The sequence below is a fragment of the Brienomyrus brachyistius genome, chromosome 9, assembly GCF_023856365.1.
Source record: "Brienomyrus brachyistius isolate T26 chromosome 9, BBRACH_0.4, whole genome shotgun sequence".
Taxonomy (NCBI): domain Eukaryota; kingdom Metazoa; phylum Chordata; class Actinopteri; order Osteoglossiformes; family Mormyridae; genus Brienomyrus; species Brienomyrus brachyistius.
The window spans coordinates 10723496-10737185 of record NC_064541.1 but is presented as its reverse complement, the minus strand read 5'-3'; the positions used below and the strand labels follow the sequence as shown (position 1 = coordinate 10737185).

The window sequence follows — 13690 nt, the reverse complement described above, 5'->3', positions numbered from 1 at the left end:
AATATGCGTTAAGTTGTTAAATATGGTAAATTAATGCAGGGCAAGAAATTGCAGGAGTAGGAGGTGCGTGGGGTTGGAGGAGGTGGTAAGGATCTCTCCCCCAGAGAAGTGGGTGGGGATGGAGGAGATGTTTAAGGCCTCACCCCCAGAGAAGTGGGTTGGGCTGGAGGAGGTGTTTAAGGCGCTCACCTCCAGAGAAGTGGGTCGGGCCGGAGGAGGTGTTTAAGGCCTCACCTCCAGAGAAGTGGGTGGGGCTGGAGGAGGTGTTTAAGGCGCTCTCCCCCAGAGAAGTGGGTGGGGCTGGAGGAGGTGTTTAAGATGCTCAGAGAAGTGGGACTGGAATAGTAGCTGTTAGAGTGACTCACCTACAGAGAGGCGGGTGGGGCTTGAGTCTCGACTGCAGCCAAGACTGCGGGGGATGCGGCTGCGGCGGTGGGAGGAGCTTGGGCCTGGCAGGGCCCGTTGTGCCCCCGTGCTCACAGTGCTGAGAGCGGTGCTGGTCAGAACCCGCCCTGGGGAGCCAGATCTGCTGCCAGCTGGGAAAAACAACAAGAAAACAATATGCAGTATGATAGGAGGCTCGGAAGATCAGACACGAGTGATAGCAAAATGTTTTCCTCTTTCCTCGTTAGTCTGTAGCATCATATTATCTTGGAAATTGTCTGTATTACTGTGAGTATAATAACCTGTATTATTGTGTGTCTTCTTCATTTTGTATCATTGTCTTCCTCATTATTGTGTATTATTTTATATTCCTCATTACTGTGCCTCACTACATCTTACTCATTACTCTGTGTCAGTGTATCTTCCTCATTACTCTGTGTCAGTGTATCTTCCTCATTACTAATTATATCATTACTGTATAATAGTGTGTCTCCCTCATTACTTTGCATCAGTGTGTCCCCCTCATTCCTGTATAATAATGTGTCTCGATCATTACTTTGCATCAGTGTGTCCCCCTCATTACTGTATAATAATGTGTCTCCATCATTACTTTGCATCAGTGTGTCCCCCTCATCCCTGTATAATAATGTGTCTCCCTCATTACTTTGCATCAGTGTGTCCCCCTCATTCCTGTATAATAGTGTGTCTCCCTCATTACTTTGCATCAGTGTGTCCCCCTCATTCCTGTATAATAATGTGTCTCCCTCATTACTTTGCATCAGTGTGTCCCCCTCATTCCTGTATAATAGTGTGTCTCCCTCATTACTTTGCATCAGTGTGTCCCCCTCATTCCTGTATAATAGTGTGTCTCCCTCATTACTTTGCATCAGTGTGTCCCCCTCATTCCTGTATAATAATGTGTCTCCCTCATTACTTTGCATCAGTGTGTCCTCCTCACTAGTTTGCATCAGTGTGTTCCCCTCATTACTGTATAATAGTGTCTCCCTCATTACTTTGCATCAGTGTGTCCTCCTCACTAGTTTGCATCAGTGTGTTCCCCTCATTACTGTATATGTGTGTGTTCTTCATTACTTTGCATCAGTGTGTCTCCCTCACTAGTTTGCATCAGTGTGCCCCCCTCATTACTTTGCATCAGTCTGTCTTCCTCATTAGTTTGTATAAGAGTGTTCTCATTATCGGGAGTTCTCCTCTTTATAGTTTAATAGTGAATCTTCCTCAAATTGCATATCATTGTGTTCTCCTCATTATTCTGCATCATGGAGTTTCTCTAGACTGATCCTTTATAACTAGCAGTGCATTGTCTGCAATGTCCTCATTCTATGTATACAGTCCCCTTTTAAGCTCTGTACCCTCAACAAACAGTTGCATGTGAATTAGACTGATTTGAAAGTTGAACCCTGCATGGACTCATTTAAATTGCTGCAGGAAATGTAGCGGCCAAGGGTGTGCCAGGGTGTGCAAATGCCACCCAAAGCATCAGCTGGCATACCCAAATGAATTTCATTACTTTTTTCTAATGTGGGAGTGGCGTTCCTTATTTCTGGTACACGCTGGTCTTAGGTTTGGCCTTCAAGAAATTTAAGCAATGATTATTAGGCAATACTTCATTGTACTTGAGTTCCTGCACACCTTATTTGTCCATGTCACACCCAAAGTCACAATCAAACCACAAGTTTCTAATACTACCAGATTTTAACCACACTCCCACAAACGGGAAGGACCTGGACACAATGACTGTGAAATGATGCTTCCATAAAGTCTGAAGCAAAGCGTTTATTCAACATACTTTCAAGAGGGAATCTGCTGCCTTTACAAGCCAAGGCATCCCGTTCCTCTACGGACAATGAGAAGTCTCTGGTGACCTACTTCAGTGTTTCCAAATCCAGTCCATGTTTTTACTCCCTCCCTGCTCCTGTTCAGTAAAAATGTCTGGCAGGGCGCTGGGAGGGAGCAAAAACGTGGAATGGCTGGGGGTCCCTGAGGACCGGGTTGGGAAACACTGGTCTACATGATCAAATTAGGCCTCTAGTGCCAAAGCGTCTGTGCTGTGACTGGAAGTTCTGTTTCCAGCCAGGATTCTGCAGAATAGTCACATCTGTGGGTCCCTGGGCGAGGCCCTTAACCTCCAGCTCCATAGGTGTCACTGCAGCTGGCTGCCCTTCACTGCAAAGCTTTCCCGGAGGAAACCCCACGACGACATGGGGATTATTATTATTATTATTATTATTATTATTATTATTATTATTATTATTAACAGTCATAAGCTCAACTCTTTTGATTATGGAATTGAAATCTCATGTCATCATGGGTTGGTGGGTGGGTGCATTCATACAGCCTGAAATTTCACTGTAGCAGTTCTGATTTAAAAAAAAAAAAAAAAACCTGCAACTGGATCAGAGTATAGTTCCTCAAACCCAGAACATTGTCCTGTTTTTTCACAATTCAGGTTCTGCTGTCTGTCACACAATGATAACCCATATCAGTCTATATGTATGCTAAGGACCCCAAACAAAGCTTGCTGGATCATAGAAGCCCGTAATCTAATGTGACATCAGACCGATGCTGCATCATGGGGCAAGGTAGGGGGGTTGAATTATCTAAGCAAAACAAAACAGACGTAACAGACAAATTTAATTATAAAAAGGCGAAATCTGGCAAATTTTTAAGCAGAGCAAGTTAGACAGAGTTTAGCATCACTCAGCACTAGCGGTCGGGGTGTGTGTGTGTGGGTGGGGCTTAAGGGTGCACATGGCAGATCTACAGCTGGGGATCAGGAAGGAGAGGGTGCGGGTGCAGGAAGAAGCCATCAGGAGATCTTACCGCCAAGGGTGGCAGCAGACAGGGATCCTGGGCAGGTTGGAAGGCAGGATTAGAAAGGGAGAGGGTGGAGTTATCCAAAGCAAAGGGGCGGAGGCAGAGAATCGTGCTAGTAAATTAAATAAACAGCAAAAGGAAGCCAAAGAACACAAACCAGAAATGGCACAGAGGGTGGGATAAACAGCACAAGAGGCATAGCAAACATTGCTGAGGGTGGGGAAAATAGTAGTGATGGCCAAATGAAGCTTCATGAACCAATTGCTGTATTTCCTGACACCACTAGATGGCACTCTCTGTTCAAAAATATGGCTCAATTCATGCTGCAATGCAAACCAAGAGCACCATCTAGTGGGTTCAGAAATACAGAGAATGGTTCATGAAGCTTCATTTGGCCACCACAAGCAAATTGTGCTGTGAGAGGGATGAATAGCACAAAGGGTGGGATAATGAGCAGAGGCCCTGATTGGTGGAAGAAATTATATGAAGCGAAGGGAGAGTAGCAGTAACTTGAGAAGGTGAAGAATAAATATGTGCAATGACATGTGACTGATATACCAGAACATGGGAGGTTTTCAAACTATGGTATACAATCAAACACATGGAACTATCTCTGTGGGGAATTCCCATCGATTCCTATTCTAGTGCCATTAACAGTCCCTAGCTACACAGAAAAATAGATGGAATTTTTTTAAAGCTTTTTCTCTTGTAAAAATTATTGAATGCAAAAGCACTGTCTCATGGGCATGTCCCCACAATGAGCCTCGCTTTTGTGCAGATACAGAAAGTCCGAAACGCAGGTGAAGCCCAAGAAGACATTGCAATAGCTGACTGCACGTACAACCATACTATTCACAACTCAAAAGTGCACAGATTCATCAACGTGGCTAATCAGGATCGAATGCTGTTTTACACGTCATCTAAAAGCAGACACAGTATGCTGCAGCCATCCCACTCCTCTGGCCAACAGACGGGCCAGGAAAAGCGAAAGCGGGCTCACGTACACACTACAAATCCACAATTTCAGCTAAAAAGAACGCATCCTTAATCTACTTAATTCTGACTTCCACTCAAAGATGCTGGCCCGCATTAAGCGCTCAAGAAGTCGGATGATGCTCCAACTCACGATGGGAACAGCACAGTGAAGTGGGATTACCAGTCCCTGTCAATCACGCCCTGGTTTAATCCAATTGGAACAAATGAAGAGCCAATGGGAATTGGATTAAAGCATCATGTGACTGACAACATATGATAACCTTGACCCCTGTGGAATTCTCTGAATATCCTCAGCACTGTCTGAGGAGATGTCAGTATGAATATACACATTTTGGGGTGCCACCACGTTTAGATGCAAGAGCTACGAGCACAGTGCCTAGCAACACTGGGAAATGTATACGAGACACGAATTAAAAAATTAAAATGCTTATTTTTTGGAGAAATATTTGGAAAGTACTGATTCATATGCAGTGCAGGTCAGCTGGAACTCTGGGTGTCCTAACCCTGTCCCACCCCTGAGGCCAGGCTGGCAGAGGGGGCAGCAGGGTATATTTGGAGGTCAGTGCTGGTAGGTCTTCAATAAATCCTGGGGCAGACATGGGTGTTGACCTCCATAAACACCACACCGCAGTCGACCCATGCAAAAATAAAAACAGGCACACACGCAGCACGAGTGCACACACGCAGCGCGACACAACCATCAAAACGAACGACCAGTGATCCCCTAACAGCGAGCACAGAAACACAGACACAGAACACAGTGAGCAGAATACCTGGCATAGAATCAAAGTCCTCCGAACCTAGAGGTACAAAGCTTATTGTTAGGGTGCTGGCAGAGTTCTAGGCACAATCATCGTAGAGGTAGAGAAGAAGAGTCTTACTGGAATAGGGTGTGCGTGTGCATGTGTGTTTGTGGGGGGGGGGGGGGGGGGTTCTTACGCTGCGACTGGGAGACTGGCTTGCCGTGGTTACGTCCTCGTGAGTCCCCCTGACCTCCAACAGGCCCCCCTGCCACGGAGAGCGTCTGCCTGGCACGGAGCCGACCTGAGGGGACAGACAGTCACAGCATTACCTTCTCTTGAGCCACCAGGGGGCAGCATTGACCCTCAGCACCCGAGACTAGGGGGAACAAACGTGGGACTTATAAATCAACTCACTGGTGTGAGTTAGCATGCGGAAAACTGAGCATGAGAGGTCAGATGAGATGAAGAGAGCAGAGAAAGGAAATGTCGGTCGCTTTTTCATGGGACGGGACAAAGCGTCGAGATGTTCTTACCATCCATCTTATCGGACGTGTCATCTTTAGCAGCAGGAAAGAGAAGAAGGGCAGGAGTTGAGACGCATTCGCAAGCACATTAATGCTTATTTATACTTAAAAGCACTGATTTAGGAACACATTCAAGAGAGAGAAAGAGTAGGTCAGAGTTGGAAGAATTAAAGGGGACGACAGTGGTCATTCGGTATCCGGCTTAAAATGTCTCACTATCTCTTCAGAGAGCACAGTATTGACCTTCACAGATATCTCGATGGACAACCCAGGCATCGCCCTGAAGGGAGCTGCTAACCAGGAGTGTTAAAATAATCTTCTCGTTGGTGTAAAACTACAATATTATGTTTGACAATGTGTTAGCTTAGCCATTTCGAAAGCTCTCCTAAAGTTACCCCAATATCTATAGCAACCCTCCAATAGACCCATGTATTTTTTGACCTTTCCAATACCCCACCTTGTTTGGATAATCAATACCTCATTGAGTTATTTAACTAATAAAGTTAATTAATCAACTAAACCAGTGGCGAAATTTAACAGATACATTTATTGACTGTGGTGCCTCTGAGGAGAAGTTTGGGATCAACAGTAGTGTTCTGGAGGTCTAACAAGGTATTAGAAGAAATGATTGTTCATTTTCTCTTGTGCTACTGTTAATTTGCATATGTGCTAATGTTCTCATAGCCTTAAACATTTTCCTTGACTGCCTAATGTAAATGCTCCGAGCTACTGTCATTCAGATCAAACATTTTTAATTAAGCTGCTGGCTTTCTACATGTGAATAAAGTATCAGTTTGACTGCATTTAGCTGGGCTGAGGTATTCTCCCGGCATTTCTCCAGCGATCTCACGGCCCTGCATGAGCCGGAACAGTAGGCTGGCACGGCGTCGTACCCAGAGAGCTGTAGGACCCTGCGGGCAGGTGGCTCGTCCCTCCAGTCTGCCCGGCACGGGCCTTGGCGCCGGCGGCAGCGTTGACATCGACATCGCTGCGGGAACGCTGCAGCGATCCTGGTGACCCCGGGGACTTGGCACCCACAGGGCCTGCGGGGGGAGAGAGAAGACAGAGTGAATGATGGTGAATGATGCTGGATATTTAAAAGATGAGATATCCAGCTGACCCGGGGTCAGCAGCTGCATGTTCATTTTAGGAACCGAAGGTAATGAGCAGAAGGTAATGAGCAGAAGGTAATGAGTAGAAGGTGATGGTAAATCCGTCGGACGTAACCTCCAGTGTTTTCCTCACTATATCCAAATGAGGAAGACTAGCCACCCAATAGTCAATCATAGACCTTTAGCTTGCATAAAAATAAGCTGATTGCTGTCATCGCATTCTTCAAACAATTACCTCTTCCAGGGGTTGCAGACCACTTTGAGGAGAGAGGTCGGCTGTAATAGAGATTGACAACCAATGAGTACATGTTTAATTATTCATCACATATTTGAATCCAAGGTGAATCCCTTAGTTTGTAATGTTTACTCATTTTTCAATATGGCGGATGTTACTGAGTCTCAACTATACAAAATCACAGCCCTGTGTCCTGCTGGTCACAACTCTCGTTCCTTCTGTAAACCCTTGCTCAAACTCTGCAGCTGAACACTACGCAAACGCTGCTTCACAGGATCATCGGTTTAGCCAATGTATATTTGTAATGGGCAATGAGACGATCATTCTGGGGACATAGTGAATATCACATCACTGCTCTGTGAAATAGGTATTAAGGCAGATAAGGCAAACATGGGTGTGACCTTTCTAACCTGACACCATGCTATCTGGTCTGGAATCCTGTGCATTTATTCCTCTGGTTCCGAGATAATGGGCGATTGTTAGTAGAAGTAAAGAAAAGCAAAAAAAACTAAATCTCAACAAATTCAAGACACGGTGAGGCCTCCCACTGCTCCACAAAACAAAGGAGAAGGACACAGGGAGGATCTGTGCGGATGGTATTCCTGGAATCCAACATCCTTTCCAAACATGACTGCTCCTTGCTGACGCACCAAGCAGAGGGCTAAGTCAGATCCTCCCTTGCACTTGAGGCCCCAAAGAAGCAGGGTTTCTTTTGAGAATATGTACGCAATTGTCCCTTCACCTTTAAAGGATCCAGACAGCTTTGGGAGTGCTTAACGATTCATATTGCGAGGCAAACAATAATGACACAAAGCCGTGTAAGTAGGGCAAGGACCATGTGACCAGCTTTAGACTAATCACCATCACCGCTATGGGTAAACTGTTGGAGTTCCCAGTTCCAGCCAATAGGAAACCAAATTAGATTCTACTAGATGAGCTAAACTGGGATATAACAGGGTTGTGTCCTGGATGTATACATGCGTAGGAGTCCCTTACTTGAGGCTTTCCTGAGAGCTGGAGGAAGAGCGGTCGGACTGTGGCAATGAGGCGGCACTGCCAGAGCTACGTAGGCAGGACTGCAAATTACGTTGGTATGACGCTTCCAGTGAATGGTAAAGGGCATCCGCCTCGGAGGGGAAGTGCTGCCTCAGACCCCAGTATGCCCTGTAGGGGGCGATAGAGCACCACAACATCCGTGGTAATGCATATGCTTATAGTTACTGCACGTTACTATGGCACACAGAAATATGCAGTGCGTGGTAAATAAAACAAAATGGAAAGGATGACTGATTGAGAATCTCACTTTCGGGCCTCCACTCGGGCCTCTGCGTCTGCATCTCGAATTCCCTTCTTTATACTCTCCACCAGAACAGCTGCATGCCTGTCAATGAGGACAGAGAGGATCATGGGCAGAGTGCATCAACACAAGAGAAGGGATATGATAGTGCGGGTCAGTTTGAAGACGGGGATTTACACCTAAAATAACCAAACGCGGAAAGCTGAAGTCCAGAAAACACAAATCCAGACTAAGTTTCTGCTTCAACCAACCAGCTAAGTCTGAAGAGTCACAGTCACAGAGTACAAACAAAAACATTTCAGACAAACAAACCATCCAACCATAGTCAATTGCCAGTCAGTTCACATTTTTGCTTCTCAGGGAGGTGGGAGGGAACAAAAATGTGGACTGTCTGTGGGTCCCCAAAGTATTGATTGGGAAACGTTGGTTGTGAGCATTCTCAAGCCAATTTGTACTAATACTATCTGTACTTAAGTAGTTGGATATGAATCGGCTAAAATCGGTGTTTCTCAATCCAGCAATTGGGGACTCACATTCTATGCCCCTGGTTATTTAGCTCCCGGAGGAGTAAAAATGTCTGGCAGGGAGCAAAAATGTGGACCAACTATGGGTCCCTGAAGATTTGGAAACATTGAGCTAAATAACTGTGGGTGGCAGTGTACCAATGTAGGCAATACTAGTATATCTCTCTATCCAAGTACATAAATCATATTCTCAGTGATGGTAACTCTGTTCTTGACTTGAGCGCAATATGGACGTGCGGAGAAAGGCTGGCGGAGCTGTATTCTCAGAAGGGAGCCTTACTTTTCCAGGGAGTGCGTGTGCCACTCCTGGAGCAGAAGATCCAGGAAGTCGTAGCATCGCCTGCAGATTCCCAGGGGAGGAGAGAAAAGCAGGTCAGCAGCTAGAAGGCCAATCAAAACCAAGCAACATCTCATGTCTAGTCAGCCCCCACCCTCATGTACTCTGTCTCTTAGCTTTTCAGCCTTTATTACACTGCACATGAATGTCTAATGTGATGCAGACAGTTACTCCCTTTGGCTAGCAGCCCCTAGATCGGGGGGGGGGGGGGGCAATCTTACCTAGAATAGGCCGTTGTGTATGCGGCATTTCACTGCAGCACCCTAATTAGATTACTAATTAGAGGACTGATTGGCTGAAGAGTCCTCACACCTGGGTTTGAACAGCTGACCTAAAGGTTACCCCAAAAACCTGCGTACACACCGGCCCTTTGCGGATAGTATTGCCCTTCCCACCCTACAGAGACTGTGGAAGCTATTATCAAACTGAAGGTGACCCTCCCACTCCTACCCATATTAGACGGCAGCAAATGGGAGGGGGGGGGGGGGGGTAAATGAATGCTGTGTTCAGCTGACATGGGATCTGTGAGGTGTGTGTGTTAATTACGTACAGATATTTAAAGACTTCCCTTACACCGTCAACATGATTTAAGCACCCTTATTAATGGGAGAACTCCACCTACACTCTGAGTCTGAGTCGGCGTCCTTCTAGGACAGAAATACACCTCAACTAGTATATTTTTCATGCGATTAAGTTCACAGTAGGGTCCTCCTGTAGAACTTCTTATCTGTATTAAATACTGTAAAAAACATACATAATAACATGTAACGCTCTGTAAGTACAATGGAACAGAGGCTCTGCAATGGTGTCCCAGAATTCACTCTGTTCCACATCCTTCTGACCCTTCTTTAATTCTCTGTAATGGAACATGACAGTTGCCAGTGTTCTGTCTGAGAAGCTGATTAGCTGTTGTACAGTGAATAGCTTTGGATGATTCTGCTCGCACTCTGGTAAGGCCATCCATCTGTATGGTAAGGAGGAGCTGGTACGGTAATGACGGGTTGTCATGGTTTCAGCGGGCCGGTGGAGTAACGACGGGGTTGATATGGTAACACTGTGTCGGCATGGTGAGCGGTGGCACCCGGGTGGCATCGGTCCAGGCTTCAGATGGCAGAGGGGCCCAGGAAGCGAGGGAGGAGAAAGAGAGCGAGTACTGACCTCCTGACGGCCACGGACTTGGACGTGCAGTTGCTGGTGATGAGCGGGATCAGCCGAGGGACGTGCGTGTGCTGGGGGGGTGGGGGAAGGGTGGAAAAAGCAGCAGATTAGCCCCCCTGCTGAGCTGAGTCCACCCACGTAAACCAGCAGCACTCATCGCAGTTCTGCAGCATAGCAGCAAATTCCCTTTCAGGCCTTAAATCAAATTAAAACAATTACGTTTATGACTTCCTGCTTCCTGCTGTTTCATTTTTTTTCCCAGACAGCTTCAGGCTGCAGTGAAGTTCGCTGATTTTGCGGCGTTAAATAAGCGGGTGTGGCAAAAGCCAAGGATTCAGATTCTGGTTCGCATGAACCTGCAGAGTTGCGGCCCTGTGCCAGAATGCCTCCTGGCTTCCGCAGACATCCCACATCTTCTGCAAATCCACAGCAGCTCCCTGACACCTGCGCGTGATGCACAGTGTCCCAGAAATCTTTCGTTCTTTTATTTAGTGGTGGCAATATTAGAAAATTTTACTGCAGGCACTCAAACACCCCCGCACCCCCCCCCCCCCAATCAGCAAGCATTGGGCTTGGGGGGTTAGGTGGTATCTAATTTTTAATGTAATGACAGTCCACATTTTACTCTGAATGGTACAGACAGTACAGTTAACAGTAGTTGTACGGTAATATAAAAAGCCGCACTATTCTAGGATTTTCCAATAAACTTTGCCTGATATTATTATCTCCCCCCCCCAGTCAGATCCTGCTGGGTGGGATAAAAGGCGTGGCCCACTCACCCGGATGATGAAGCGTATTGCCGCCACGCCCGATGTTGCCATCACTCTGGCACAGTTCGGGATCAGGTTAAACAGAATGGGGACGATGGCTTCTGCCCCATGGTCAAACTTGTTGCCCAGGACCGTGGAAAGATGGCTGCCGCAGTGAAGAAAACAGGGCAGTGAAACTCAATGAAGAGCCAATCAGCTACAGCTAAAATTACGTAACACCCTACCAAGCTTTTTACGTAGCTTTTTAATACCTACATTTCATTTGTTCCTAAGTTCCGTTTTTATGCCGAGCTTCTCTCTGCCGTGTACAATCCCATTCTCCTTTTATCTACTGCAACTTGTGAACATTTTATTTTGTATTTTTAATTCTGTGTCGTTTCTACTTTATGCTCTCTGATGACTTTTTGTTCTAGGTATTTATTTTTATTTAATTTCATTCCTTTTATCTCTTTCTTAAACTGATTTTATCATTTCTGCAAAAATTATTATATATTAGTATTATATATTATTAATTATGTATCATTATAATAATAATTATTATTATTATTATTATTAATAGATTATTATTATTGAAGCATTTTTGTACATGCCCAGAAAACTGTCACAGATGCATGTGAAAATGTGATATATAGGAAGTGAAAACGCGGGTGACCTTTGACCCGGAAGCACTCACGCCACAGTGATGCAGGCCTCGCGCACCACTTGAGAACGCAGGTCCTTGGCTGACAGCTTGAAGGCGCCGTCCAGCAGGCGCAGGTGCTGGTAGAAGCAGTCGTAGTTGGCTGCCCCGGCCACCAGCAGCGAGCGCACCTTCTTTAGCTGCAGGCGGGGAAGAGCAAGGGAGGGCTTAGCTGATGGAACAGGCCGTGATCACGGTACCTCGCCAGCAGTCCTGCTTCCTCGGCCCAGCTGTCGGCGGTTGGTGAACACTGCTCTTTGGGTCTGAAACCTGTGATCAGCGCCAGGTCAGAGCACAGGCTCATTCTAATCACTGGGGCACGACAGGGGATAAACTGGCAGCCGCTCAAAAGGCCAGTTACCTCAGAGGAAACTGGCAGTGCTATCGCTAATGAGCTAAGATGTACGGCGGCAGTGAGGTTGACAGGAAACCCCCCAGAAAAAGGACTGAGCTGGACTAGTCTTCATTGCACTCTGGGTTTCATTCAGCTTACTAGTTCGGATCGTTTGTCAATTTGTTTGAGTAAATTCAAGTTATGTGGGCTATCCTGTAACATAAGAAGCCCTGCCAACCACTCAAAGAATCAATGTTATGCACAAGTGAGGCTCTTTGACTGCTACACCCTCTTCTGGCTGCTTACCGCATTTGTTCGCTGCTCCCAGTCATGCTTGTCATCAGACAGCACCTCGCGAATCTTATTCAGGTTGTCCTCTAGGTCCCTGGTGGAGTAGATCTGTGGAACAGAGACAGTTATATCAGCAATGTTTCATTGAAGCTTCAGCTGGCTTTGCATGCCCACGCAGGCTGTCCTGTTGTGTACAGACGATGCTAGACTTCGTATCGGTCCTCTACTATCTCCCTATATTTTAGCTAGAGCCTGATGCTGTGGTGTAGGAGAGAGTTTGATATTGGGGAAGACACTGCTTTATAATTTAAGTACAGAGGTCTATTTATTAGAGGCAAGAATAAAGCCAAATTAAATATTGGGGGGTACACACTCCCCCCATCCCCCCTGGATTCTATGCCCCTGCTCTGATCATAAACAGAAACAGTTCCCGTCAAATTTGCTTCCTGCTGAAATCAACCACTTAGACTAACAAAGACAGTAACAAGAGTCCATCTCCGACAGCGCGAGTTCACTCTGACTTTGCAGATACTCTTCAGACCGGCACTGATTTAGGGAATATCTTGTTTATATCCCGGGAATAAAAGAGGAATCCATCTTCACGCCAATTTGAAGACCAGTCTGGTATAAGCCTTTTACACTGAACTATAATTCAGTTTTTGCCTGGTCGCTGTCCCGGGCAGCTCGGCTGGACACCGGTGCTGCATGACCGCTACGCCCTGTGTTCAATGACTCATGGCTGAGGAACATTGAACCAGCAACACTACAGCCCACCAGTAAAAAAAAAAAAAGTTGATCTGTGACTGTACCAAGGACGGAGAATATAAAAGCATAAAAAAATTTAACCTCTGGGGCTTTCCGAGAGGATAATATAAAAATGTTTATATGCCTGCACTTTTTCTAGAATCTTCTCTGCCTTAATGGAGTTTACAAAAGATTTTTACCCTCTGTATTTTACAGAATGCATTACAAATCAAGCAAGCTAACGGCGCTCACATGTACGGTGGGCACATCCGTGAAGGCCTTGGCGAAGTCCTCCTCATCCACGGCCCCGGCACCTTCCCTGGACTGGGCTGCAAGAGGAAGAGAGGACAGGGTTACACTGGCATCATCAGTGCTGGGGCTGGCTGGCTCACAATTTTACGTGGCCTTTAAGTGGCTTTTCCGCATCCTTACTGCACTTTTGCAGCTTTTGCAGCTACCAGTAATCTGAGGGAGTATTTCTACAAAAGAATTAATAACAAGCTGATGAAAAGGAACCTGGTCAAATAAAAAGAACGCAACTTTTTACACAACAAATAAGAAATTTTCCTTTCATGGTGTGTAAAATGCTGGAAAGACAAATGATAAGCAGCTTCTATAAAGGAAAAACAGGTCACAATCCTGTCTTGTTTTTACTCAGCTCAGTGGCTCCATCATTCATGGGCAAAAAATTAGCTTATCTGTGGAAAAAACACACAGATATGGACAA

The 13690-nt window shown here is 45.9% G+C and overlaps 1 protein-coding gene across 3 annotated transcripts in view; it reads right to left on the bottom strand.

Moving 5' to 3' along the window:
- Positions 1-13690, bottom strand: part of LOC125749208 (CLIP-associating protein 2-like) — a 36925-nt gene that overhangs the window by 19159 nt on the left and 4076 nt on the right. For all 3 annotated transcript variants that reach the window (XM_049026237.1, XM_049026238.1, XM_049026236.1), the window contains exons 3-17: positions 13216-13292; positions 12235-12327; positions 11589-11734; positions 10925-11060; positions 10146-10216; positions 8931-8990; positions 8133-8210; positions 7826-7993; positions 6830-6870; positions 6376-6525; positions 5492-5515; positions 5155-5259; positions 4989-5015; positions 3226-3252; positions 366-536 (exon numbers count right to left, since the gene is read on the bottom strand). In XM_049026237.1, coding sequence (XP_048882194.1) covers positions 366-536; positions 3226-3252; positions 4989-5015; positions 5155-5259; positions 5492-5515; positions 6376-6525; positions 6830-6870; positions 7826-7993; positions 8133-8210; positions 8931-8990; positions 10146-10216; positions 10925-11060; positions 11589-11734; positions 12235-12327; positions 13216-13292 — 1374 coding nt within the window. The remainder of the gene's footprint in view (positions 1-365; positions 537-3225; positions 3253-4988; positions 5016-5154; positions 5260-5491; positions 5516-6375; positions 6526-6829; positions 6871-7825; positions 7994-8132; positions 8211-8930; positions 8991-10145; positions 10217-10924; positions 11061-11588; positions 11735-12234; positions 12328-13215; positions 13293-13690) is intronic.